Source organism: Nuphar pumila, chromosome 6 (genome assembly GCF_984573655.1).
Source record: "Nuphar pumila chromosome 6, dmNupPumi1.hap1.1, whole genome shotgun sequence".
In the NCBI taxonomy this organism is placed as follows: Eukaryota; Viridiplantae; Streptophyta; class Magnoliopsida; order Nymphaeales; family Nymphaeaceae; genus Nuphar; species Nuphar pumila.
This window is the reverse complement of record NC_143254.1, coordinates 31,347,304-31,373,421: the sequence shown is the minus strand read 5'-3', so window position 1 is coordinate 31,373,421 and position 26,118 is coordinate 31,347,304. Positions and strand designations below refer to the sequence as shown.

The 26,118-nt window shown below is 40.3% G+C and overlaps 1 protein-coding gene across 2 annotated transcripts; it reads right to left on the bottom strand.

The window, feature by feature from the left end:
* Positions 1-715: 715 nt before the first annotated feature.
* On the bottom strand, positions 716-26,118 carry LOC149834554 (uncharacterized). 2 transcript variants are annotated; one of them, XR_016432546.1, is made up of 12 exons: positions 25,701-26,084; positions 25,519-25,604; positions 23,379-23,478; positions 23,097-23,219; positions 5,733-5,819; positions 5,584-5,628; positions 5,325-5,420; positions 5,086-5,187; positions 1,388-1,474; positions 1,248-1,315; positions 927-1,067; positions 716-870 (listed from the first exon to the last, which is right to left on the bottom strand). XR_016432546.1 is itself a non-coding variant. In XM_090010187.1 (11 exons), exons 1-11 carry the CDS (start codon positions 25,971-25,973, stop codon positions 983-985), a joined length of 1,152 nt encoding a protein of 383 aa, XP_089866313.1. In that variant the 5' UTR covers positions 25,974-26,118; the 3' UTR covers positions 716-982. The 2 variants fall into 2 exon arrangements, 1 of the variants encoding a protein (XP_089866313.1); XM_090010187.1 differs by having other exon boundaries at positions 716-1,067; positions 25,701-26,118.

The window sequence follows — 26,118 nt, the reverse complement described above, 5'->3', positions numbered from 1 at the left end:
ATCAATTAAAGACAGAATCCATTAGGGAAAAGATTACCAATAGATTAGAACTACATATAATTTTCAAGTTGGAGTTATGCCGAGGAGAGACCAAAGCCACCTCGACCATTGGTGTGCAAACATGAGCGCCAATCTTGTGATTTTGGTACAAATCTTCCCCTCATTGGGGGTTTGGACGTAAAGATGTCTTTGGTTAACATCTCAATTCTGACCATATAGCATAAGTTGGGATGAAAAAAAAAGTTAATCACCCACCAGGAAAATATATGGCTTAACATTCATTGAAATGATCCTTGCAGCTTTAGATGAAAATCCAAAAGCAGATCCTTTGTAAAGGCAGGAAAATATGTATATGGTCTGAGCTCCGAATCCACACAGACAAACATGCATCAAGCAGTCAAATAGGTATGAAGCCAGGTGGAACAGCCGGGCTTAGATGATTGTCAAATCGTTTTTAAGTAATCAGTTTGGCATCAATAGAAGGCCCTGTTTGCGTGCTAGAAAAATATTTTTAAGACAAAAAAAACAAGAAAAATTCCCATGCCCCTGGAATCCAACCTTCTTTTTTCCCAGATAAATGAGCAAAAACTGACTAAAGGTTCAGGTTAAATTTTTTCCATGTTTGTTAAAAAACATGGAGAAATGCGTGGGTCCCACCACTTCGGAAGAGTTTTTGAGTACCATAAACTGTACAGAGAAGCTCCAACAATTCAAATAACGAAGCGTAACATTTACTACATTAATAACTAATTAGTTAATGTTACATTCATGGATGAGTCAAAATTCCACACTGATAGAGACAAATGATGATGACGAATAGTTCAATGTGAATACCGTTCCACGCACATCCTCTTAATATCGATTGCTGCTCTATTTGGTGAGAAACAAAACTGGACTTGCTTTCAACATTAATATCTAACGCAGACCTATTTGGTGAGAAACAAAACTGGACCCATTTCACTCTGTTCATTAAGGAATTCAGCTAGCTAAGTAACTTCTCAGCAATTTGAACTGCATTAAGGGCAGCTCCCTTCCGAATCTGATCGCCACAGACAAAAATATCCAGCCTGTCAACAATACCAGAGATTCACCTTAGTGATAGACTAACCAATTCGAGCGTGCACATACATAAACTCTCTCTCTCTCTCTCTCTCTCTCTCTCTCTCTCTCTCTCTCTCTCTCTCTCTCTCTCTCTCTTGCGTGCATGAGTGTGTCTGTGCATGCCTGTTGGGCCTTAGCAGGCTTACCCATAATCACCATCCTGGGATATATCACGACGAATCCGACCAACTGCAACATCATCTTTGCTTGACACCTTGAACTCATCATAATAAACAATGTCAAAATTCACATACGGAGAGAGAGAGAGAGAGAGAGAGAGAGAGACCTCCAGCGGAGTAGGGAAGTAATTGGAAGCCCGATCATCAATCACCACAACACCAGCAGCTCTACTAAGAATGTCCCTTGCTGTGTTCTAAATAATCAGCCAAAGACATGATTAACATCAAGAAAGTTGGCAAGTCTGAAGGTTTAGTCTCCAGGTCACAGACATGATAAAACTTAAAACAACCTATGACTAGCTAAAGAGGTGACTCTAGGCAAAAAAAAACTTATATCGTTCATATTGATAAAAAAACCAATGTTTTAGAAGCCATACTATAATAACTCATACATTGTTTATCAAAATCAAACCCGTATTCACATGTTTGTTGGCAATCAAAACAGGGGCATAGCCCAAGGTGCACGCAACTTCACCATCAAATCATCAAATTCAGTTCACATGCACTCATTCAGTGATCCTATGAATATAAGAGCATTGCAACATTTATTGCACAATGAAAAATCCGATTTCAATTAAAACCTAGATGATGAAAAGCAATGAAAAAGCCAATCTTGAATTATAACTCAAGGCATTCGCTCACAATTAAAGTTAGTTCGTAAATTGGAATGTGGTTTGAATCTTGAATTGGAGCATCCATTTATGTGTCATGTTTAAAGTTACTTCATCCAGTTGCATGCACATGCATGTTCACACGCATTACGAGCTACCTGCATGAGTAGTCTTATGAATGGAACATACAAGCATGAATAAAGACCAGTCTTCTTGTTCTACCAATTAAGACTGAAAGTCTTTTCATTTCTAGAGCTATCTAGATTATTCTGGGCATTTCATTGATTGAAAGCTCCTGAATTCAACAAGAAACTTTTGTAACATATGGTACCTTAGTTCTCATAAATTTCGGTTAAGATGCCTATGTATAAAGCTATCAGCTACTGTCAATATAAAGGTTTCAAAGTTAAAATCATATTTTTCACCATCTCAAAAATGGATCTGATGGTGTATTAGACATGATAAAACCTTCTAAGATGTTAAATAAACCATAATAAACACATTTGTACGGTTAGATTTACCATTTGGCAGCTAGATCCATACAAACAAGAGTGTGTACCACCATATGTCCCCCCCCCCACACACACACAGAGAGAGAACTTGAATGTAAAACGACCATCATAGCATCTTCGGGATCACCATATTTAGAAATCATTAAGGCATATAGGCTGCCAATACACTCGAGTATATATGATCAGTTCGAAATGTGTGAGCATGTGTGTGTGTGCACACATATAGAGTCGACCTGGACCCCGAGCAATCAAGCACAATCCACAACCAAAATGCCCTTATGAACCATCTTGTTTAGTACCTTCTTCAATTGATAGACTGGTCTATCATCTTTTTCATATTAAAGTGAATGGAGGGCATGTTAGATGAGTGATTCAATAATCTTGTAAGAAAGGTCGTTCATGCATCATCCTGTGTTAGGGCAACAATAATGAGAGCAACGGCAGCAAGTTTGACAAAGGATCATAGGTTTCTAGGTTCGGGCCAGAAGGGAATCTTTAAAGTAGCATTATTAGAACCCATATCCCCAGCAAATAGCAATACAACAGGAAGTCATGAAACCAAGCATACATATATTCCATTCTCTCCATTCTACGAGATCAATAAAACCTAACTTTTCTGCACCTCCACTCTCTTAATGCATGAGTAACCAAATCTTGATGGGGATAGTTATCATCTTTGAAATGTAGCTTTCACAGTATACAAAAGAAGATTCAGAATACTCCAAACATGGGCATGTCAGAATGACAACGGAATAGATGTGACCATCTTCAAGTTAGTTGCCAGCCTATAAACCAGCCATACTAAGACCACACATCTCAGTGCAAACAGCAATGGGTTGAGCAATTCATGAACAATGATTTTTTACTTTAAGTACAATCTTACAGTTTTGGACACCTAGACATACCTCTTTCTGGTGCATGAAGCTTTACTCCCCAACTTTTGCTTCACATAGGTATCCAACACTCATAGGCACACATAAGACCATTTGTGAGGGATAAAAAGCGCCAGCGCACCCCCCCCCCCCCCCCCCGAAGAGCAAAAAGATTACCAGATAAAGAATCATGGAATAGCAGCTTTTTTGTGATATCTATACATTGTATTGATTGCTTACCCCTCTTTTATATTGTAAAGCAACATTATACATGTATTACACTATTACATATCCAAAATATTTACTTGTGCATGTTTTGCACACACACATACACACGTGCACGGGCCTGCATACACAATTACGTACTCAGAATTATGATTTTTTTGAGGGAGTGTTTTCATTTACAGGCACCATAGTGCATACACACACACACAAACAAATTAGTCAATTACGTGCTAGAATTGTGTTTGTCGAAGGAGATTATTTTCACATCTTTTGTATACACAGGCATGTGTATAGATCCACACACACATGCACGTCACATAAATACAGACATTTAGGTAAAAAAAAACAAGATTTCAAGTAAAAGATTAACATTTTTTGTAGATTGGCATTCACAAGAGAAGGTAAACTCATTTTGTTAAATCACATTGTTAATGTATACACGTATAATGTAAACATATATATATTTATATGTGTTTATATGTATGTCTATACATATATTATTCAGGGGCATTTTAGTCTTTTCACATGTGTATTCAAATAAGTGTATTTTAATTTTTTATTTCTTTTAATTTTATTATTTGTTTTTCTGTTTTTATTCCCAGCCTTAAAGAGATTTTTGGGAAATGGGTAGGGAGTCATTGGACCCTACCCAACGGCTCCCTAGGGCCTTCTTTTTGTATATAAAGGGGTGAGACCCGTCTCCATTCATGTATTCTAAAAGGGATGATTCCCAATAATATCCATTATTTTTATGAGTGTTTTCTCAGCCCTTAGTGGCTCATTCTTGTGTTTTCGTGTATTGACGACCCATAAGAGGTCATATTCTCTAAGTGTTCTCTTGCCCATAAGTGGCACATCAAGGCATTCTTCAGTTCATAACACGCATTATCTCATTTTAAGATATATGTCATAGTAAAACAAGTAACTGTCAGGGACTCAAGGTAACATTGTCTCTGTTTCATGAGCATGCCTTTGTTTGATCTACATTTGGATGAAAATTGAAGAAATTAATACATGACCTATTCCTACATGTTTTTTGCATAGAAGGTACTGCCACGTATCATTGAGCTGCCAGGTTTGCTTGTCCACTTCCTCCCACCACCTTATATATTCTCATCATTTATTCTGCTAACCCATTTGGCTGTTACATAGACGGAACATATGCGTTTGAGAATAGACACCTTACAGTTTTCTTTCCCGAAAGAAAGACAACCTTTAGATTTGACCACACTATCACATGTAAAGCATTTCCTCGAAAAATGACATTCCCATTGTTCATGGACCAATCATAGGCAAAAGCAGCCTTAAAAACCAAAATGGCCCCCAGCATGTTTAACTTTTGGGTTCTTGATTTCTCTTTTTCCTTTTTTATTGTTTTTTCCAAATTTATCAGTTAGGTTTCAAAAGAGGGAGCTATTATTAAGTTTTTTCATTGAAACTCTAGGAGCAAGAATAACTACCCCTCTACAGCCACTGAATATTTAGCATATAGCAAAAGGATTAAGAAGCAATGAAAAGACGAACATGAATCACATTCCATGTATGAGTAGCACAAATGCTAGTGGGTTAAACTTATCCAGATTACCTCATCAAGTGGCTTTCCAAATTGCAGATTCACACTCTCAGCATGTGCACGCATTACAGGAACTCGAATACATGTGGCAGTTACCTTCACATTTGGATCATTCTGCAAGAGCAATTAGAAGGCAAAGTCAGTGAGCAAGTCATATGGATTGCAATGTTAATTATGAATTTAAAAAGTAAAAATGAAAGTGAACTTCAAAAAATGCAAATTCAGATAACTAGATGACAGAAGGAACATACCCAAATTTTTCGCGTCTCCTTTACCAACTTCATTTCTTCTTCATTATAACCATTTGATAGAATTGGGGCATTGTGTGAGAAAAGATTGAAAGCATACTGCATATCAGAATGAGATACGAGTGTATTTTGTAATCAATGGAGGAATATATATTATTCAATTAACCCAACAAGCAAAATATGCTACTCTGAGCAAAAAATCTCCTGTAAAAAATAATTACTGCAGCATAAGTACATCTGATCAACTTGTGACAGAACAAACCTGTTGCTTGAAAATTTCGCAAGTTGGTTTCTTCCCTTCCAGGACCTATTGGAGTGAGGGACAGACAAATTAGTTCAGTTCATGAAATTTCATACTGTAAGAACTCCATCACAACTATCTCTCAAATAAAATTGGAGTGAGAGTAAAACCTCACGAGTTTGTAGTTCAAGCTCTTCCATGGCTGCTGCTCCTGCACCACTGGCTGCTTGATATGTGCTCACCACCATCCGTATTACCTGAAACAACATGTTAACTTAGGATGACATAGGAGCCCAATTGGCTAAATTCTCATCCTCCTTTGTCTGTTGTAGGTCGAGTGTTCCTTCTCTTTCCCCGATTCATATTTTTCATATAAAAATCTCTGACCAATGATAGAAGGTCTATTTTGCATCATATCTAATTGATTCCTTGGGTATTTGGATACTATCTGTAACAGTAATATTAAATTTCATAGAATTCTGCAACAGCCCTAATGGTGTGTTTGTAGTTAATATCAAATGTATGGACATTTGTCAAAAATACTAATAGGGTATTACTATAAATGAATGAGTGTAACGCCCCCAAATCTCGGACTTGTAACCTTTTAGGAAAATTTTGAAAAAGCTTTGTAATCATTCATTTTTCAGAGTTTAAAATAGCAGTTCAGCGAAAAATGGTGTTGGAAATAACAAGTCAACGGACCTTGGGCGCATTACAGACTAACTTTCTTTTACACAACGGATTTGTAACTCCGTACATTCATTGAAACCAAATATATTCAAAACGAGGTTTTAATAATTAAAGTTTATACGAAAAATAGAATTTCAAAAAGATCCTTATACCAAATTACAACAATGTCCTTAGGAGCAAAACGTCAGGGAAAGAGTCTCATTTTGATATCATCATGTCATCGCTTGCCATACCAACTTAATCATCACCAGTACCCATGAAACGGGTCAGACTTATAAAAATCTGGTAGGTACATAGATATCAAAATTAAAAACAAAACTAACGTACACGTAGTTTTTGTAACGTGCAGTTCAGAATAAGCAAAATGAACATGATAATCTTGTTTCAATATTAAGTATCCTGAGGGTATGCACAGAAGAGAACGTAGAAACAATTGAGACTGCCCGGGTGTCTGTTATTCTATGTATTTTGATACCCCGCACAACTTGTAAAACCCATGTTTTTTTTTAAAGAAAAAGAGTTTTTTTAACACTTGGACCCAGGTTGGACTCGACCCGGATCCGTAACCCGTAGGGTTTTCTTTTTAAAATAAACAAAAGGGGGAAACGCGTAACCGTCTCCCCTGTTTTCACCCTTTAAAACAACGCCGAGGGAGGGGAGGCCCTCACGCGCAACCTCTCCTTCCCCTCGTTTTTTCCTCCCTGGTTGCGGCAGCCAACAACGCCGGCCGACGATGCCGGCCGATCCAGGTATGCCTTCGTTCTTCTCCCTCTCTTCTCTCCCCCTCTCTATCTTTGTGTTCGTCGGGAGGATGGCAGAAGGCCCCTGCCGTGTCTCCCCCTTTTTCTTTCCCCTTTTTGGGGCTTGCCGAGGGACGGCAAGTGGCCAGTGGCACCCCCTACCGCCCTTGCCCCCCCCCCCCTGTGCTCGTCTAGGAATCGGCAGGTGGCCGGCGGCGCCTCTGCCGCCCTTGCCACCTCTACAGTGGGGCTCTGCCGAGGGTCGACAAGGGGCCAGAGGCCCCTGCCACCCCTTTCTCCCTTGTTCTCGCCAACAGGTAGGGGTGATGTCCTTGCTTGATCCCTCTTTTCGGGGAGACCAACGAGGCTCCGCGTGGTTGGTAGGAGCTGTCAGTGCAAGTCTCCTTGTAGTGGGATGTTGCAGGTTCAAAACTGAAAGAAAGGGTTGGCGTAGTGGGGTTGGGCCTTGGCTGCTAGGCAGGGCAGTCAATGCTCGAGCCCCATGGGTGTCACACCTCTGTGCAAGCCGATGTGTAGCATAGGCCCAAAGGGACTTGGCGTAGTGGGATGGGGTTTACGCTACTAGGCAGGCGGTCTAGGTTCAAATCTCATGGGCACCCCTTAGACCGAAGTGTGGGGATGCCTTGGGGCTAGGGGATAAGCTTGTGTATGCTGTGAAGACAGCGACCTTAGGCACGGGCAGCGGACATAGGTCCGTATTCTGGGAAGTTGTTCTCCCCAGTTCCTTTCGTTAAATCTTTTCCCTACCGTGACCTCTTTCCTATGTTCGGCAGACACTCAGACGATGCCTGATTGAGTCGTTCCTCGCCATCGGCATCCCTGAGCTTTTTCCTTCAAGCGTCGGTTCTAAGGTACGGGTACCTCTCTATGAATCAATTGAGGAATAGGGTGGAGATGGATTCCATGCATCTTTTTTATGGAAATCCATGGTGGAATAGTGGATCCACGATTTCTACTATTGCATATATGTATTTTCGGTGTTTTTCATTGTTTCTCAAGAAAAACAATTTATATATGACCATCGAGATTGTGTGGGTGACGGCTGACAGACCAACCGAACCCGCTTCGGTTGGCCTGTCAGGTCGTACCCATGACAGTAGGCCCAACTGAGCGATCGGCTGGGCATGTTTGGAAGATTTCGGTTGGTTGATAAATCCAGTTTGTACTATATCACAATGTTTAAAATTAGGTGGCTAAGTGTTACACTCAGTTAACAAGATTTGAAGTTACAGAAAGTTAATCTTTCTCAAGAATGTTACATACAGCAAGTTTGATAGATGTTAGGATGGTTGAATCATTTGTTTGTAAGGGTAAGGACACCAAGTTGTTAGCTACGATGGGCACTATTACGTATCTGACATTGTAGACTCATCCAGACTTTAGCTTATGCATTTTTTTTATCTGATTGAAGATATAAAATTGATCTTAGGGGTGAGCACTAATGGTAATTAATTGCATCCTTGGCATGTGGAAGAAACAAGGGGTAATTACCCCATTGAATACCCAGTGGCTGGCAGGGCCATAGCAGGCCCAGCCAACTCAATCGGCTGGGTGCTGGCCAGCCGTTGGCAGGGCCACAACAGGCCCAGCTGACAGGGTTGACTGGGTGTTGGGCGAGTTTTAGCAGGGCCGAGGCAGGCCCAGTCGGCTGGGTGCTGGCCTGTGAAATAGTTAATACAAAAAAAAATGGCAGCTTGTATACAGCTATGCAAACCAGAATTTTTGCAAGTGTTGGCTGTTTGTGTACACATATAACTACGCTTGTGTATATGTTGATAGGGCCAGCCGACAAGGTCGGCTGGACTGTTTCGTCGAATCGACCTGCAAGTTGTCCAGTCCGGGGTTGACATACCTGACTAGCAGCCCAGACATATGTTGAATTATGTGTTTTGACAGTGGGAAATGTGAATTTTAATATATGCAGACTTTTATTGTAATGAGCATTCTTGTGGTTATGCAATAATACATGTGAAATTGTGCTATCATGCATTTGCTAGATTATTAATGTCTTATGTAACATGAACATGCGCATTTGGTGGGTTTATATATATTCACGTGCACTCGCACCCAAGGGAGTATGCATTTGGCACGGAGACACATATATTTATGCAAGAAATACACATGACAAGGATGCATATGATTTGGAAAATTTCATGCTTATGAATAGCCTTGTTTTGCATGAGTGCACGTGCATTTGGGCGCATGAGTTTGGTGTTATAAATAATTGGGTTGCTTTTTTCTTATATACTTAATTGCATCACTTGAATCACACTTGGTGATACTGCACTCTACTACCCTGTTCTTGTTTTTCTCACGGGCCGGAGTCTCGTAAGGGTCCGCGCAGGGGTGGATGTGAGCTTTTGCCTTTGCTTATGCATCTGGTATTGCAAACGTCAATAAATGGTTGTTAATAAAAGATAATAATTAAGAACAGTGTAATATACGTTTTGGGATCTCCCATCTAGAAAATGGGGTTCTTAGAGATCCGGTCTTAAGAAGACTGTAAAGATACAAAAACTCTGTGGGCATTATTTTTGTCCTCTGAACCCGATATTGAGGTTCCTTCTTTTGGCCACGGTTTTAAGGAGAGTTCGTCACTTGACCTGGGGTGGTGTGTTTGACACAGCTGTTGTTTTGGTATACCAAGAAAGTGGCACTTGTGGGCATGGGGTGTCTCTTGTGTTCCCGACATTAGATGTGGAGGTCTAATGTTCCAAAGGTAATTCGATCGAGGGCTGAATTTGGAACCCATTAAATAAAATATAACTTGTGTGCTAAGCTACCTAAGAACCTAACTCAACCTTGGGGATTGTATATGTTTGGTGTATCCGCGAGCATTGGTAATTAAAAAGATAAACTTAAAGTTGTATGCATTTAATAGGGCATGCATATGAAAAAAGGAAACTTAAATGAAAGATAATAAAAGGATTCATGCATTACAGATACGTCATGCATTTTCTTGCTATGCATTAGATCATGCATATTTTAATTATTTCCTCAATCATTACATGATGGTGAGTGTGTGATGTTTACTTCTTATTGCATGTTAAAGGTTTGTTACTCGATACTGCTTTAATGTTTCTGCATGCTTAACACTTATAACTGTTGCAGAGAAAATTCCTTAAATGTTATAAATTATCATATTTGCATTTTTCTCAAATTATTGCATGATATTTTATCTTAACCCTTTGTCTCAACAGTTTTACAAAGAAGTAGCTGTGCTGAGGATTTCGATTCTAACACCCTACTTTATTAGTTTTTCGCAGAAACAGGTGATTAGTGAAGTTGACAGCTCCTGAGAGGGCATGAGAGTCACGCTTGGTTTTTGACGGCTTCACTTACAGACAGAGTGACTCTGCTTTTTGTTCTTTTAGTTTTGCTGTTTCTTTCAGTTCTTTTGTTTCAGTTAGTTGCTACTTTATTTTCTGTTGAGTAGGACACTGTCTCTGGAGTTGGATTTTGATTCATAGATAAAGAGGTTTGCTTTGGATACTTTTGGATGATAAATGTAAGTCACTTTGTGGTGTTTGGCTATCCAATTGGAATTGGAACTGTAAGGACCCCCGAGTCTCTAAAAAGTTTTCTACAATGGTTAAAAATAATAATAATAAATAATAAATAATTCCGCATTTTTCAAGGGGTATGAGTTGGGGTCGTTACACAACTAGCTGAGTCAGTTCCCAAGAAGACTGCTAGTGATCGAAAGAGAATTCTCCAGAGGCATTCGTGGCAAGAGATGCATCCAATTTCTACAGAAGTTCATGGGATCTACTACCTAGGATAATTTTTGATAGCCCCGTCCCCTAACTCCGATGACCGGGGACACCGAGTCAATTGCTACTCGAGCAACGTAGTTGTTAACAACTTGTCAATTAGATTTTGTGTACCATCTCATCCTCTCCCTTGACGGAACCAAAGAGATGAATGAGTATGTCAGGCTCTATTTTAATTGACGACTCATTTTACATGTGTTGGTCTTTCAAACAAAATCGATCATCTTGCTTGTGAAGGCGATCATCACCATTTATGCAATTTCTTATTTCATCATTATGCATTTGCATGCTACGGGGTTACCATAAACCTCTCATCCAATCATCGTAGTACTAACATGTCGTGCATGTCTGACAGTACCGTTACGATGAGAGGGGTATCCGTTTTTTAAAAAGAAACCCCAACATTCTTTAAAAATCTCAAAGTCCTGTGCTTTAAACCGAGGATATCAGACTCATTTCGGATATCAAAACAAAGGACCATACGTACCACTTAGGGCTACGCAGTCGAAGCTCTTCTGTTACCCAGGGTTGAGGGAAAGACTTGGTTGCGAATATGCAAACGCCAAATATTTGTTTTTGCTTTTTGAAACAACGAATATTTCGAGCTTTGAAATTTCGCATGTGAAATCTCCTTTTTTCTTTAAAGACTTGGCGAGTATGCACAAATCTACGCTTTTAAATGCAAGCATAGGCAAAGTAAGCAGGAGTATGCAAAATTGCGTACCTTACTAGGTTATATATATATATATATATATATATATATATCAAAGCATAAGTTTGTGCACATTACAGCGTGGCGGCAATGTAAATGACATAAAGCCAGACGTGACGTGTGAAACCACTCATCGAGCTAAATAAACTGTGTAAGTCATGCACGATGTACGAAATCGTAGATCGGCTAAATAAAATGCATAAGCAGTGCACGATGTACGAAACTGTACATCAACTAAGTAAATTAAGTAAGCAATAGCATGTGCATGTAATAGCGAGGCGATAAAGTAAATGACATAAAGCTAGACTCGATGTACAGAGCCACACATCGAGCTAAATAAACTGCATAAGCGATGCACGAAATACAAAACCGTACATTAGCTAAATAAATGACGTAAGCAGTGTACGATATATGAAACTGTACATCGGCTAAGTAAATTGTGTAAGCAGTAGCATGTGCACGTAACAGCGCGGCGACAAAGTAAATGACATAAATTTTCAATGGACAAGAATACGCAAAATTGCGTCCTTGAGTTTAAAAGCATATATATATATATATATATATATATATATATATATATATATATATATAAAAGTTAGAAGTATTCTGCAATTTGTCCTTGTATGCAACTTTTCCCTACGTCGAAGATGGTCGAACTCGCTGACAATTCTGAGTGTAGATTTTCAAGGGCTCGTGCCTTGGTGTGTGTGCCGCATCTATTACGCCGATGGGGTGCGCTAAATGATACTTTATTGCACTGCAAAAGAAACGATGTAACCATTTTAATTTAACGATAAAGCAACGTTTGCGTCGCAGGGGTCGAACTCGAACATAGTTCAAGCCGACCGGACTCGGTACCAAAAAGATGGATTGAGCCGAACTCAACTCGGCTGAGCCAAGTAAGAGGCTGCCTAATGCTACCCCTTGACTGAGCTGGGCTCATGCCAAGGGTGAACCAAGGACCCGAGCTTCACTCGGTGTTGGCAGACCGGGTCAGGCTCAGTAAAAACTGAACTTGACTCGGTCCAAGGGAGGACTAGGTGGTCGAGCCGAGCTCTACCCCCCCTTCCTAAAACAAGGGGTCGAGCTGAGCTCAGCCTCAACGCGGTTCTGGTAGAACTCGAGATAGCAACAATAATAGTTGTTGCTACTACTCGAGTGCAGTAGAGGGTCGAGGAGGGTGCCACGGTGGCTGAGGCGCTGCCTTGGCTCATCCGTTACAGCCAGGGGAAAATGGGTGATGGCAGGAAGGGGTGCCTGCCCACTTCCGACCTACCGGAAGACGTACACAGAGAAGAGAAAGGGAGCAGCAGGCATTAGGTTGCTGCTGCCTTTAGGGAAACAGAGGGCTCAGTCTGGTAGCCGAGCCAGATCTGGCCCCCAACCCAAATAGGATCCTCCCGCTGAGAGAACCGGGCTGGGCTCGGTTCAAACCGAGCTCAACTGGGTAATGTCTCAATGGACAAAAAAAAAGGGGCAGGCAGAGGGGAACCGAGTGCTGCCCACTCTCGATCGTACTTATAACCGCATCAGGTCGCCAAGGTGAACAACCTATGATGGCGTGAGAGAGAGGACGAAACCCAAGCCTGGCTCGGGTTCAAGATGACATGCCACCATCGTTGAGGTGACCAAAAAAATCCTAAAATCAAAAGGAGGGAAGGGCTCTGCCCTTCCCCACCCCCAGCTAGGCCACTGCCGACGGCAGTGGCCAGCAAAGGCAGCTCCTTGTTGTTGTTGCAGTGGCTGCCATGAGCAACCACCGAAAAACAGAGAGAGAGAGAGAGAGAGAGAGAGAGAGTCGGTGAAGGTTCGGGTGTCGGAGTTGCGCAGGGGAGGAGTCGAGTCTTCGAGGTTTTGATAAAAGACCCCCCCCTGTAGAGGGTTTAAATAGAAACACAGGGGGGGGGGGAGGGGAGGGGAGGGGCGGGGCGCGGCGCTGTGTGGATCCGGATCCGAAACAAATTTTTTTTTTGAAAAGTGCGGGTCTTACAATGAGATTCAAGGTGTTCCCATTTCACCATGAGATAGAGGAGGTCTATCTCACATAGAAACAGCTACGGAGGATACAATGACAATTTTTTAAAATGCGGGTACAAGGGTACGACTATATATATTTATAGTTATATATTGATTTTATGGGTTTGGATCAGGCTAGGACCCACATATGTTATTCTTAATAAAAGAGGGGGGCGCAAGGACAATATTTGGAAGGCTAGAAAGGGCAAAAAGATTTTCTTTTTTAAAGAAATAGCAAGCTTAATAATTTTTCATTAAATAAAGAAAGAATGTGTGTATTTGCATGTAAAGGAGGCGGGGGAATGAAATGAAGCCCTTGGTTTCATCCATCTATCTATTAATCTATCTCCATTGCCTCCTCCATCATCTTTTTCTGCTTCTTTCTTTTTCCTGCTCCTTATACCTTCTAACCCCTCTCCTCCCCCATCCTCCTACTTCTTTCTTATCCTTTTTTCCTTCATCTACCAGTGGCCATGGTCATTGAAACTCATCATTGGCTCATCACTTGGAGGGGCAGGGGTTTGTTCTTGTGGGTTTGAGTTAGGGCAGGGGTTTGTTCTTGTGGGTTTGAGTTAGGGCAGGGTTCTGCCCTTTGATAGTTTGACCAAGTCAAAGCTTGGAAAATAAAAGAAAAAGTTCCTAGGTATGTGTTAAAATGTACCTACTATATATATATATATATATTCTGTTTATTACATCAATACCCGATAGGGGTATTTTTGTAATTTCACAGTTGTTTTAGAAAACAACTATTTTTTCTTTTTTGAACAAATGTAATTTTTATTTTTTTATTTTTTCATTTCTTTTTTTATTATTTTTGAGGACCAAAAGGGGCTCCAACATAGAAGTCGTTGGGGGCTCCCAACGACTCTATGGGAGCCCCCTTTTGGCTCTCCTTTTGAGGCCCTTTGGCCCTCCTTTTTCCTCCTCCTTCTCTTGTATAAATAAGGGTGATCCCCTTGTGTATTTTCATCTTGGAGAGCTCCTCTCTCTTTTCAATAAGAGGCTTTGTATATTGTTGTTTTCTTAAAGGCTTGTGCTTGTATTGTCCCTTCGTGGACTTGTGATATTTTCTCTTTTATTCATTGTTGTATGTGCTTGTATGCACTCTTTATATTTCCGCAATATCTCATTACATGGTATCAGAGCCACTCGATTCTTGAAGGAAAGGTGTGATTCGTGTATCTCTTATTTTGGTGGACATCTTCTCACTTCTTGGCAACATCATGGAGACAAAGATTGATCTTTCTTTCAAACTCAATGGAAAGAACTATATGATGTGGGCATCGGCAATGGAGAATAATCTCAAAGGGAAGAAGCTTTGGGGTTATGTCATGGGGACCGTTCCGGAACCTAAGCTTATGCTCACAAAAATGGAAGAAGATCAAGAAAAAGCTCTTGAGGGAGATGCTCGTCTCAAGGCCATTGAAAATCATCAAAAGGAAGTAGAAGATTGGGAAAGCAATCACGCAAAAATCCTTGCGTGGTTTATGAACAATGTGGAGCTTAAGGTATGTGCTAATATAGCTAAATTTCGTCGAGCCAATGAGGCTTGGTCCTTTATGAGGGGTATGTATACCCAAAAGGATCTTGCAAGAGCATACTTCTTGCAAGAAAAAGTTAGAACCACCAAGCAAGGTGATTCTAGTATTCAAGATTACTATAGTGCCCTTAACCCACTATGGGATGAATTGGCTCTTTTAGAGCCAAAGTGGGTTTCTATGGAAGATGTTGATTTAAGACAAAAACAAATGGAACAAGAGCGATTGTTTCAATTTCTTTTTGGGCTACGCCCCGAATTTGAGCAAGTGAGATCCTCACTTCTCCATAGATCTATTTTTCCTCCTATTGAGGATGCTATTGCCGAAATCACTCAAGAAGAAATCAAGAAAAACCTATTAGTGCCCTCGAAAAATACTCTCAAATTTCCGAATCCATTGAGGAACCACAAGTTAGGCATTCTTCTAGAATATCAATACCCCCAAATAGGTTTGTCTCCTATGACTCTTTAACTCCCAACTATCGGGCATGTTTGATAACTCTACACTCTTATTTTGAACCAACCCACTATAATCAAGCTAAATCTATACCTCATTGGGTTGAAGCAATGCAAGTTGAACTAAATGCTTTAAAAAAGGCCAATACTTGGGAAGTAGTTGATCTACCCTCACACAAAAAACCTATTGGTTGTCGTTGGGTCTTCAAAGTTAAAACTAAAAGCGATGGCTCTTTGGAACGATATAAAGCAAGATTGGTTGCTAAGGGATACTCTCAAGAATATGGTATTGATTACGAAGAAACATTTGCCCCCGTAGCTCGTATGACAAGTGTCAGAACCTTAATAGCTGTCGCATCAACCAAAAAATGGCCTATTTATCAACTTGACGTAAAAAATGCTTTTTTAAATGGAAGTTTAAGTGAAGAAGTTTATATGGATCCACCACCCGGAATAAATATTAAGCAAGGTCAAACACTTCGGCTTTTAAAGGCATTATATGGTCTTAAACAAGCTCCTAAGGCTTGGTATGATCGTTTTAGTGATATCATGATAAAATTAGGATTTCATTCTTGTTATACTGACACTGCTCTTTTTGTTAAAAATGCAGGTTCTAGTATCGTAATTTTGTTGCTTTATGTTGATGATATGATTATCACTGGAAATGATCAAAGTAGTATTATTAATGTTAAAAATATGTTAAAAGATAATTTTGATATGTCTGATTTAGGTTTTCTCAGATATTTTCTTGGAATTGAGGTTGCATATTCTCCTAGAGGATATATTTTGTCACAGATGAAGCTTGTTGCAGATATATGTTCTAAGTCTGGGATTTCTGATGATAAGAAGGTAGAGACTCCCGAGGTTATTAATGCCAAATTACGGCTAGAGGATGGGGTTCTTCTGGAAGATCCTACACCGTACAGACAACTCATTGGGTCTCTTACATATTTAACCATCACCAGACCAGATATCACTCATGCGGTTCACTCAGTCAGTCAATTTCAGCATGCTCCTACAACCGTGCATATGAGTGCGGTTCTCCGAATCATTCGCTACATTCGGAATACCATCAATAAAGGGTTATTTCTATCCTCCTCTTCCCCTTTGAATCTTCTTGCTTATACTGATACAGATTGGGGAGGTAATCCCAATGATCGAGTCTCAACTACTAGTTTTTGTGTCTTTTTAGGGGACTCATTGATTGCTTGGCGATGCAAGAAGCAGCAGAAAGTTTCACTATCATCCACTGAAGCTGAGTACCGGGCAATGGCAACCACAACAATGGAACTTGTATGGCTTCGCAGTTTGCTTAAAGATATGGGAGTTGATATTACTGAAGCCTCCAAGTTGTGTTGCGACAATAAGAGTGCCATCTATATTGCAAGCAATCATACTTTTCATGAACGTACGAAACATATCGAAATGGATTGCCACTATGTTCGTGACGAATTTTTACGAGGCACTATTGCTCTGCCATATGTCACTTCAGAATATCAGTTGACAGACTTCTTCACTAAAGCTCTTCCGGCTCCTCGGTTCATGTTTCTTCTCGGCAAACTTTCCGTCCTTCCCCCGTAAAGTTTGAGGGGGGGTGTTAAAATGTACCTACTATATATATATATATATATATATATATATATATATATATATATATATATATATATATATATATATATATATATTCTGTTTATTACATCAATACCCGATAGGGGTATTTTTGTAATTTCACAGTTGTTTTAGAAAACAACTATTTTTTCTTTTTTGAACAAATGTAATTTTTATTTTTTTATTTTTTCATTTCTTTTTTTATTATTTTTGAGGACCAAAAGGGGCTCCAACATAGAAGTCGTTGGAGCCCCCAACGGTCACAAATGTGACCGTTGGGGGCTCCCAACGACTCTATGGGAGCCCCCTTTTGGCTCTCCTTTTGAGGCCCTTTGGCCCTCCTTTTTCCTCCTCCTTCTCTTGTATAAATAGGGGTGATCCCCTTGTGTATTTTCATCTTGGAGAGCTCCTCTCTCTTTTCAATAAGAGGCTTTGTATATTGTTGCCTTCTTAGAGGCTTGTGCTTGTATTGTCCCTTCGTGGACTTGTGATATTTTCTCTTTTATTCATTGTTGTATGTGCTTGTATGCACTCTTTATATTTCCGCAATATCTCATTACAGTATGGGCCCGAGTCGAACCCGATCCGACCTGTCTCATAGCCACATCACATAGAGGAGGGATTATGACTACCTTGCTATCTTGCTTTTCTTCTTGTTTTTCTTCCTTTCTGCCTAGGGTTTAATACCATATTTGCATGCTATCAGAGCCTACAAGTTAGGTCTTCTATCTTTTCCTCACACTTGAATTCCTCTCTCTCTCTCCCCCCTTACCTCAATGTTTTCTGTATCTTTATCTTGCTTTTTTATCCCTTTTTTCTTTTTCTTCCTTCCTCTTTTCTTTCCACCTTTCTATCCTTCTTCATTTCTCCGCTTTCTTTTTCTTTTCTTTCCTTCCGTTTCTTTTTCTTCCTTCCTTCTTCCTCCCTGCATCACATCTTCTCTCCAACATCAGATGTTAGACCCTTCCAGTACCTACAAACATTATCTAGACCAGTGTTATTAAAAACGCGCCTCAAGGCGCAAAAAGCGCGCCTCGCCTCAAGGCGAGGGGCTTTGTGCCTTGAGGCGCAGACATAAGGCGCAATACCCTTGAGGCGTGCGCCTCATTAGCCTTGAGGCGCGCGCCTCGGACTGAAGCGCACACGCTCCATTTATTTGGTCAAATGAGGGTCAAAACCCTCATTCGACCTAAAAAATAGGGCTTAAACAAAGCCCTACCGACCCATTTTTATTTTTTTTCCCACCTATCTCCCTCCCTCTCGTTTTCGTGCACGACAGCAAGACCACCGTCGCCGGCGATCTGATGGCGAGCCCCGACGGCAGCATTCTCTGGAACGGGATCGAGACAAGCCTCCGGCACCGGGATCCGGTGAGGTTCGAATGGTGGTACGATGAGCTCACCTTTCTGGGGCTACCCTTCTACAAGAGGGTCATCTCCGCCATGAAAGCTCGCGACTTGTTTGATGGAGCAACGTGATCAATTGGTCAGAGCATAGCATGACCTCCACTTTCATCGAGGTAGCGTGAAACCTTGAAACTCCCTCTCCAAGGCTGGAGCTTTGTCAATGGTAAGTTTAGTTTCAAGAAGAAATGCCATGTCCACCCACTGGGTCTTCAGAACCTCGTGGATTTGTTAGTGGGCCCACCGACGGCCAAGCCCCCTGATTTTCCAGGTGAGTATCTTCATTAGAAGGCTGGGGGGAAGGTGAACACAACGCCATTCTTGGGTTGTGCTGCTACCCAGTGTAACAAATATCGCGAGATTTATGAAAATCTCGCGATAATATCGCAAAAAATTGCCTGAAAGTTTAAAACGGCAATTTCTCAAGAGATTTATGAAAAAAACATAAATACCGCGATTTAAACACGATATTTATGAAATTTATTGCGATTTAAACGTTGGTTGCGCCTGGTGGTGCCCAGATGTTCTCTACGAGACGAGTAATAGATACAACAGCCTTTGCAGAGCCATTTCTCATGCATCGGATCGATGTTGGTTGCACTTGGTGGTGACGGAAGAAAACCCCAAATGTGATGGTGATAAGGTCACGGTGACCCACAAACCCCCAAAACAGCGACAAGACCAACAGAGGAAGAAACTGGCGAACCGCTTCTAGGCGCTTTCGAAGTTCGACCAACCTTTAGTCACGAGGAAGGATGAAGAGCATTCCAGCCATGGGAGGTCATCTGTGCATGGGAGCTCACCTTTCTGGGGCTGCCGAGAATATCTATAAGATGTTGGTGTTCTATGTGAATGGGTATCTGTTGGACGAATGTTTGCTTATTTGTTTCTTCTACCATTTTCTAATTAGCTTTTGAACTGAAAGCAAAAACCAATGAACCCATTTGTGCATTGGGATCCTTCCTTTTTCCTTCTTTTGGGAATTAGTCCGTGCCTTATTTGCTAAGTATCTTCTCCCGTGAATCTTTTGGATGTAGGTCACTAACTTTGTTTCTGACTACATATAGCTTCCTTCTTAATTGCTTTCAAATGTTCCGTGATTATTGGAACCTACTCATGGCACTCCTTTTTATGGTATTCACCTTGAACGCATGTGTGTGGCCCAGCCCATAAGGGCCACACCGACTTGACATCATCCTCACCTTCTTCCAGTAGTTCACTGGCAGTCCCTTGGTTTAAGTGAGAATCATAATGCCAGGTATCTGATGTTTGTTTGAATATGTTAAGCAAGTTTCCTTCATGGTGCTCGATGGACCCATATGTTCCAATATATTCTCTCTCTTCTTCGGGTTATATTCAGTTCTATTGCATGCATTTATTTGATTTTGTTTGTGGAGAAACTGAATACTGTTCATTAGCCATGTTTACAAGTCATTTGATAATAACCCATGTTTAGTGCTTCATTTGTGGCCTTAAACTGGACATGTGGCACATATGTTTGGGTCATTTATATCATTCTTAAAATACTTCTTTTCTTTTTGAAAATTCTCTGGAGCTATCACTTTTAAACTTTTGTTTAAAAAAAAGTGTTCTGTATATTTTTACTATGCAGTTTAGTAATTTTATTATCTCATCATCTCATGGTTAATCTGTGTTAGTCTTCCTTCTTGTGCCTGATATCTGTATGGTGTCGTAATTATATTAACATTTGGTTGTTAATGCTAACATGCATTTTCTAATTATGACATTGTATTGTTAATGCTAAGATGCATTTTGTTGTTAATGCTATTTTTTAATTTAATGAATGCCCATGTTTTATTTTTTAGATACTTATATAGATCAAGTTGTTGCATTAATGTTACTTTTACAAGTTAATCTCATATTTTTTCAGTATTTATTTGAGATTTTTTATTTCATGTTGGTTGTTGCTTCATCAATAAAGATTTTTTTATTTTTTTATACTTTTATATATTTTTATACTTTTTTTAAGTTTTTTTTTAAAAAAAACTTTGAGGCTTACGCTTTACGCCTCGAGGCTTACGCCTCGCCTCAGATTTTGGTGGAGCGCCTCGCTACGCCTCAACGCTTTTCACAACACTGATCTAGACTCATTCTAGTCATATTGCTTGTGGCAGTATCATACTTGCAGTTGTTTTCAACAGATAGAACCCCCCTTTATTTGATTTGCATTGGATCTCAATGATTGTACCAAAAGGTCTTTAATTGGATCTATTTTCCAGCAGATTTAGATCTATAATAACTCTAACATAGACTGGTTATTAGTGCTGGAAAGCCTTTAACCAGATCTATCCATTTGGAATTTGTATAGTTTAGGTTCATTATAATACTGAAGTCTTTATTAGATCTGGAGAATTTGGAACCATTATAGTGCTCAAAAATCTAACTGGATACGGGTAATTTGGGACCATGGATTTGTTATGAAGTCAAAAAGCCTTTAACTGGATCTTCATGTTTTTTTTCAGTTTGGCATTCTAGTCATATTGCTTGTGGCAGTATCATACTTGCAGTTGTTTTCAACAGATAGAACCCCCCTTTATTTGATTTGCATTGGATCTCAATGATTGTACCAAAAGGTCTTTAATTGGATCTATTTTCCAGCAGATTTAGATCTAGAATAACTCTAACATAGACTGGTTATTAGTGCTGGAAAGCCTTTAACCAGATCTATCCATTTGGAATTTGTATAGTTTAGGTTCATTATAATACTGAAGTCTTTATTAGATCTGGAGAATTTGGAACCATTATAGTGCTCAAAAATCTAACTGGATACGGGTAATTTGGGACCATGGATTTGTTATGAAGTCAAAAAGCCTTTAACTGGATCTTCATGTTTTTTTCAGTTTGGCATCAAAGACCAGTTTTAGTACCGTCTTCAACTGGATCTTAATATTCTCTCATGGTAATTGAGATTTTCTAAAACATGCTTATTTCTCAATGAGAAAACTTGACTATCATGGAATTCAGAAACATAAACTTTCCAAAAGCTAAGGCTAAGGTTAAGTTGACCCCAGATAATATATTCTCTCAGAATTGTGGAATTGATTAAAAAGTTTTTAATTTACTAAGCAATAATTCCACAATGTTGGACACTTTGTTTCTTATTAAAAGCAAGAGGCAAATTTAATGAATTTCCGAAGTTATTCTACAACATTTTCTAACTCTATAAAGATTTCAGTTTTTTCATCCAATTGTATTTTGATTGGATGTTTACAATTATTTGTTTACTTATCACTATTTATTAAACTGTCAAAACTTACACATTTAGAAGATATATTAAGCAGTGCTGCAAAAGGCATATTGTAACATGTATATAGGGAAGTTCAAGGTACAGATTTGTTGTACCATGTCATGTCATAAGATTTATGATAATATATTTGATGGTTTTAAACCTAAAAACTAAAATAACTAATAAGCAATTAAGCACATAAAAGCATGCACACATTTACAAAAACAAACTATTAGTAGAATTAAAGCAAATCAAAGTTTATAACTACCTACCTGTATGACAAACAATATGTAGTTATATTCCCCTTATTCTGTGGATGTAAAATAGCAAAAGACTATTACCTTAGCACATAGTTTTTTTTTTGTTGAATGATAGTAAGGAGATTAAGCAGCACATAATGAATGATTGAATCACAATCTTCAACAGACACAAGTTCATACCTCGTGATAACTTAAAAGACAATGAGAAATCAGTATCATAATGAACTGTAACATTATGGGAAAGGGTTAGTTGGAGAAACATACCCAGATTTTGGCCATGATTAAAATTGATACCCAACAATTGCAACAACTCAAATGAATGCCTTATTTTTCTACAAGTAACCAAAGTAGTACTTGACATAAGTTCTATTAGATTCTGGTTCTCTCTCTCAAAAGTCTCACTTGTTAAGAACATTATCTCTTCCTTATGCTCTCCATTTGCAGCTATGGCATGAACATCCAATCATCTTCAAGGAAAAAGAGAAATGTCCATCGGTATTCGGTAAATGGATCTGTGCAGCCCCAAGGGGGTTTAGTGAGGTTGGGGCTTGGCTGTCAGACAGGCAGTCAAGGTTCGATTCCTGAGAATGTCACCCCCTTGTGCAGGCCGACACCCAGCACAAGCCCCGGGAGTGAGGGACCTAGCATAAGAATTTTATGCCTCTGGGACGACAACCACAGGTATGACAAGCTGAGAGGTCTTTGATTCCAGACGCGGTTTCTTCGAGCTATAAATATAAAAAAAAGGATATGTGCATAACACATAAAAATGCATTTTGCAAAGGGATGTTTTCCACTAGAATTCATTTTAGCCTAAAGGGTAAAACTAAAAGTAGAAAATCAGGTTTTTTATGTGCAGCAGGCACTCGAAAACAAGGTTAAAACTGAGGACTAGTATTCTGCAGTAATAATCTGATCATCCATATTTCATGATGAATTGAAACTTAACGAACACAAATCCAAAAACAGAAAATCTGGAAAGGCAAGACGAAAACATTCGAAAGTAACAGGCTACAAATATTGGCACTTCAAAATTGAAGCAGAAACCAACTAAAGAAAGTTTGTAACCTTAGAATGCCGATGAAGAGGAGTTGCTGCCATCAAGCATATTATTGTTGAACAATTAGGATTTGAAATAAGTGCACCCTTTCCTGTACCAAGCTTTATATGAACCATTGCTTCTGGGTTAACCTAGATAATACAAGGGAAAAAACATAATTCAGATAACAATAAACATCCTCAGCTTAAATTCACAAGACAAAAAAGAGATCATGCATGTCATATGCGAAACAAACAAATGAAATTTGAACAAGCTGGCCAATAAGATATACAGCTAAAAGAAACAAGCACCTCAGGGATGACAAGTGGAACTCCCTCATCCATTCGGAAAGCAGAGCTATTATCAACTACAATTGATCCTTGAGAGACAGCTATAGGGCCAAACTTTTTACTACAAAAACCAGTTGAAAGCTCTTAGAAGGTGAAAAGACTAAAAAAGAAGACTAACAACAAACCTTGTTGGTGCAAAATTTACCAACCAAGCAATGCTAAATTACACACAAAGAAACCAATCTTTAACTCCTATGATGCCCAAACTAGGAAATAACAGCTTGACATCCACAATTGCAATTTTTTTTCACATCTTTCACATCAATGCAGAACAATACTACAGCAGCTCTCTTAAGCAGGAATTTTCTGAAGGCAAAGTATCCTTCGCACTATAATCTACATGGCTGTTACTATGTTAATGAACAATTATATGCTTTTGCTATACCTTGTCACTTCTTATCTAAAAGCTATCTGCACGTATTCATTCTACATCCAAAAGACTATATGAACAAATTCAATCCACATTGGAGGTGCATGGAACTAGTTCATGAGCTTAAGAAACAAAGTAATGGGTTTAAGAGATTGTTGATGGGGCATGAATCATTCATTTAGTTAGTTGGGTAGCATGGTTTACTGCTTCTGTTTGAGCTCATCCAAGTGTAGATCATGTTTTAGCAACAGGATTTCTGGCTCATCTGGGTCGTTACAGGGCTGTCAACGGGTTGGGTAGGTATATCTGAACCCACACCGAGTTCGGGTTTTCTCAGGTCACGAAAATGGAATCCCAGAGCCAGATCTCGCATATTTTCATAGTTTTTTTTATGAAAAATACATATAAAATACTCGGGTGGCGTCAGGTACCTGGCGAAAATAACGGGTCGGGTACCCAGCAAAAATCATGACCCAAACCTGGCCTGCGTATTGCTCGGGTACCCAAGAATTTGGGTACCGATCAAGTCGGGTACCTGATACAAACCCGACCCGTTGACAATCCTCCATACTAAAGGTGGTCTGTGGACCGCCAAGACTTTTTGCGAAGGGCCGGGCTAACCTGGTCTAGGTTCCATTTTGGACTGGGTTGCCCAACCCATTGATGGGCCGGGTTGGGTCCCCAAAAACCAGTCAGGTTTTTAAGCCCCGACCTGGCCCATCCAAATGGATGGGCCACGACCCGTTGACAGGGCAGGCCAGGCTGGCCTGGTGACAGTTGCCCACCCCGAGCACAATCTGATGCAAACCTAATTGGGCTTGGACCCACATAAACGTGACAAGTTAAATGGCTTGGATTCAAATTTACCCAAAGCGGATTCTACTGAGATCTCTCATAAATATCCATCACCATCATACGAATCTCGTTTCAAAAATATAAGGGTTGGATTTGCGCATCCAAATTGGACATGGACTGGTCCAACCTAAGTTGGGTCCAATCGTACCTGGACTAGGACCTGTCAAATTCGGTTCAAGGTTGGATTCGTGCTAAGGCCCTGAATAGAGACAGCCCGGTTTTTGGAAATGAACTGGTTCCAAGTAAGCTGGATCCAACCCAACCATGATTCCTAGTTGGATTCAAGTCTGGACCTCAATGGTTTCAGAACCTCAATTTGGACCCAGTATGGGCCATCTACGTTGGATCTCAATCCGACATGAACCGATCCAAACCATACTCCGATCGGTCAGTGCCCTTTTTAGTCTTTTGGGGAAAATGCCTCCCCAAGCATCACCTCGGAAGACAGACTCCTCTTTTGTTGAATAAAGAGGGGAAAATGAAAATCAAAGTTATTTTCTTCCCGACGTAAAATTTCCACAGCAGTGATTCTTTTGCTTCAACGAACAGCGGCTTAGAATTAGAAAACCAACAAAAGCAACGTTATATACCCGTTTTTAACGCAGTTAAATAGATCCCCGCCATTCTCATCCAAAAGGAACGAAATTTCATCATGTTCATCCGAAAAACAGGAAATCAATCACATTCTTCCCCAAACTATAACACATCAAACGATCAGATTCAATCTCATTTCTCTTTTCAAAATCCAAAAAGCCAAAGATTCAACCTCAAACTCCATTCCATATGAAAAAGCCAATCACAAACACAAAGAAGAGGAAACGATGGGACAAAAACGAAGGAGAAGAACGAAGGGAGTGGAGGGCTAAGGAGACTGACCTTATGGATCCACCGGCGCTGAACAGAGCAATGTCGACTCCCTTAAAGCTATCCTCAGTGAGCTCCTCGACGACGTACTCCCTTCCCTAAAAAACCCAAACCCAACAAACCAAACCAACCCAAAGAATCAGCAAAACGAAAGGCGGCATTGGAGGAATCGATCAACGATCGCGACGACGAACCTCGAAAGGGATCTTCTTTCCGGCGGATCGCTTGCTGGCGAGCATGGAGACGGATCGGTAGGGGAAGTCCCTGTCGGAGAGGACCTGGAGGAACTCCTGGCCGACGGCGCCGGTGACGCCGACGACCGCCAGAGAAGGGCCGTCCTCCCTGAGCCCCATCCTCACCACACTCCTCCTCGCCGCCGGCGGCAGGAAGAATCCGGCGGCCCTCCTCAGGGCTGCTGAGTGGGGAGAGGAGATCGCGGGAGGTAGAGGTCGTAAGGACGTCGACATCCCGTGGGGATTCAGATCGGCTGGGCTTGAACGACTTCAGGTGCTTGCTCACACACTCGGAGAAAGAGCCAGGGGATGATTACGAGAGAAGGAAGTAGGAAGATAAAGCCCAAGACCAGGAGTGGTAGCTGCCAAAAAGAAAATT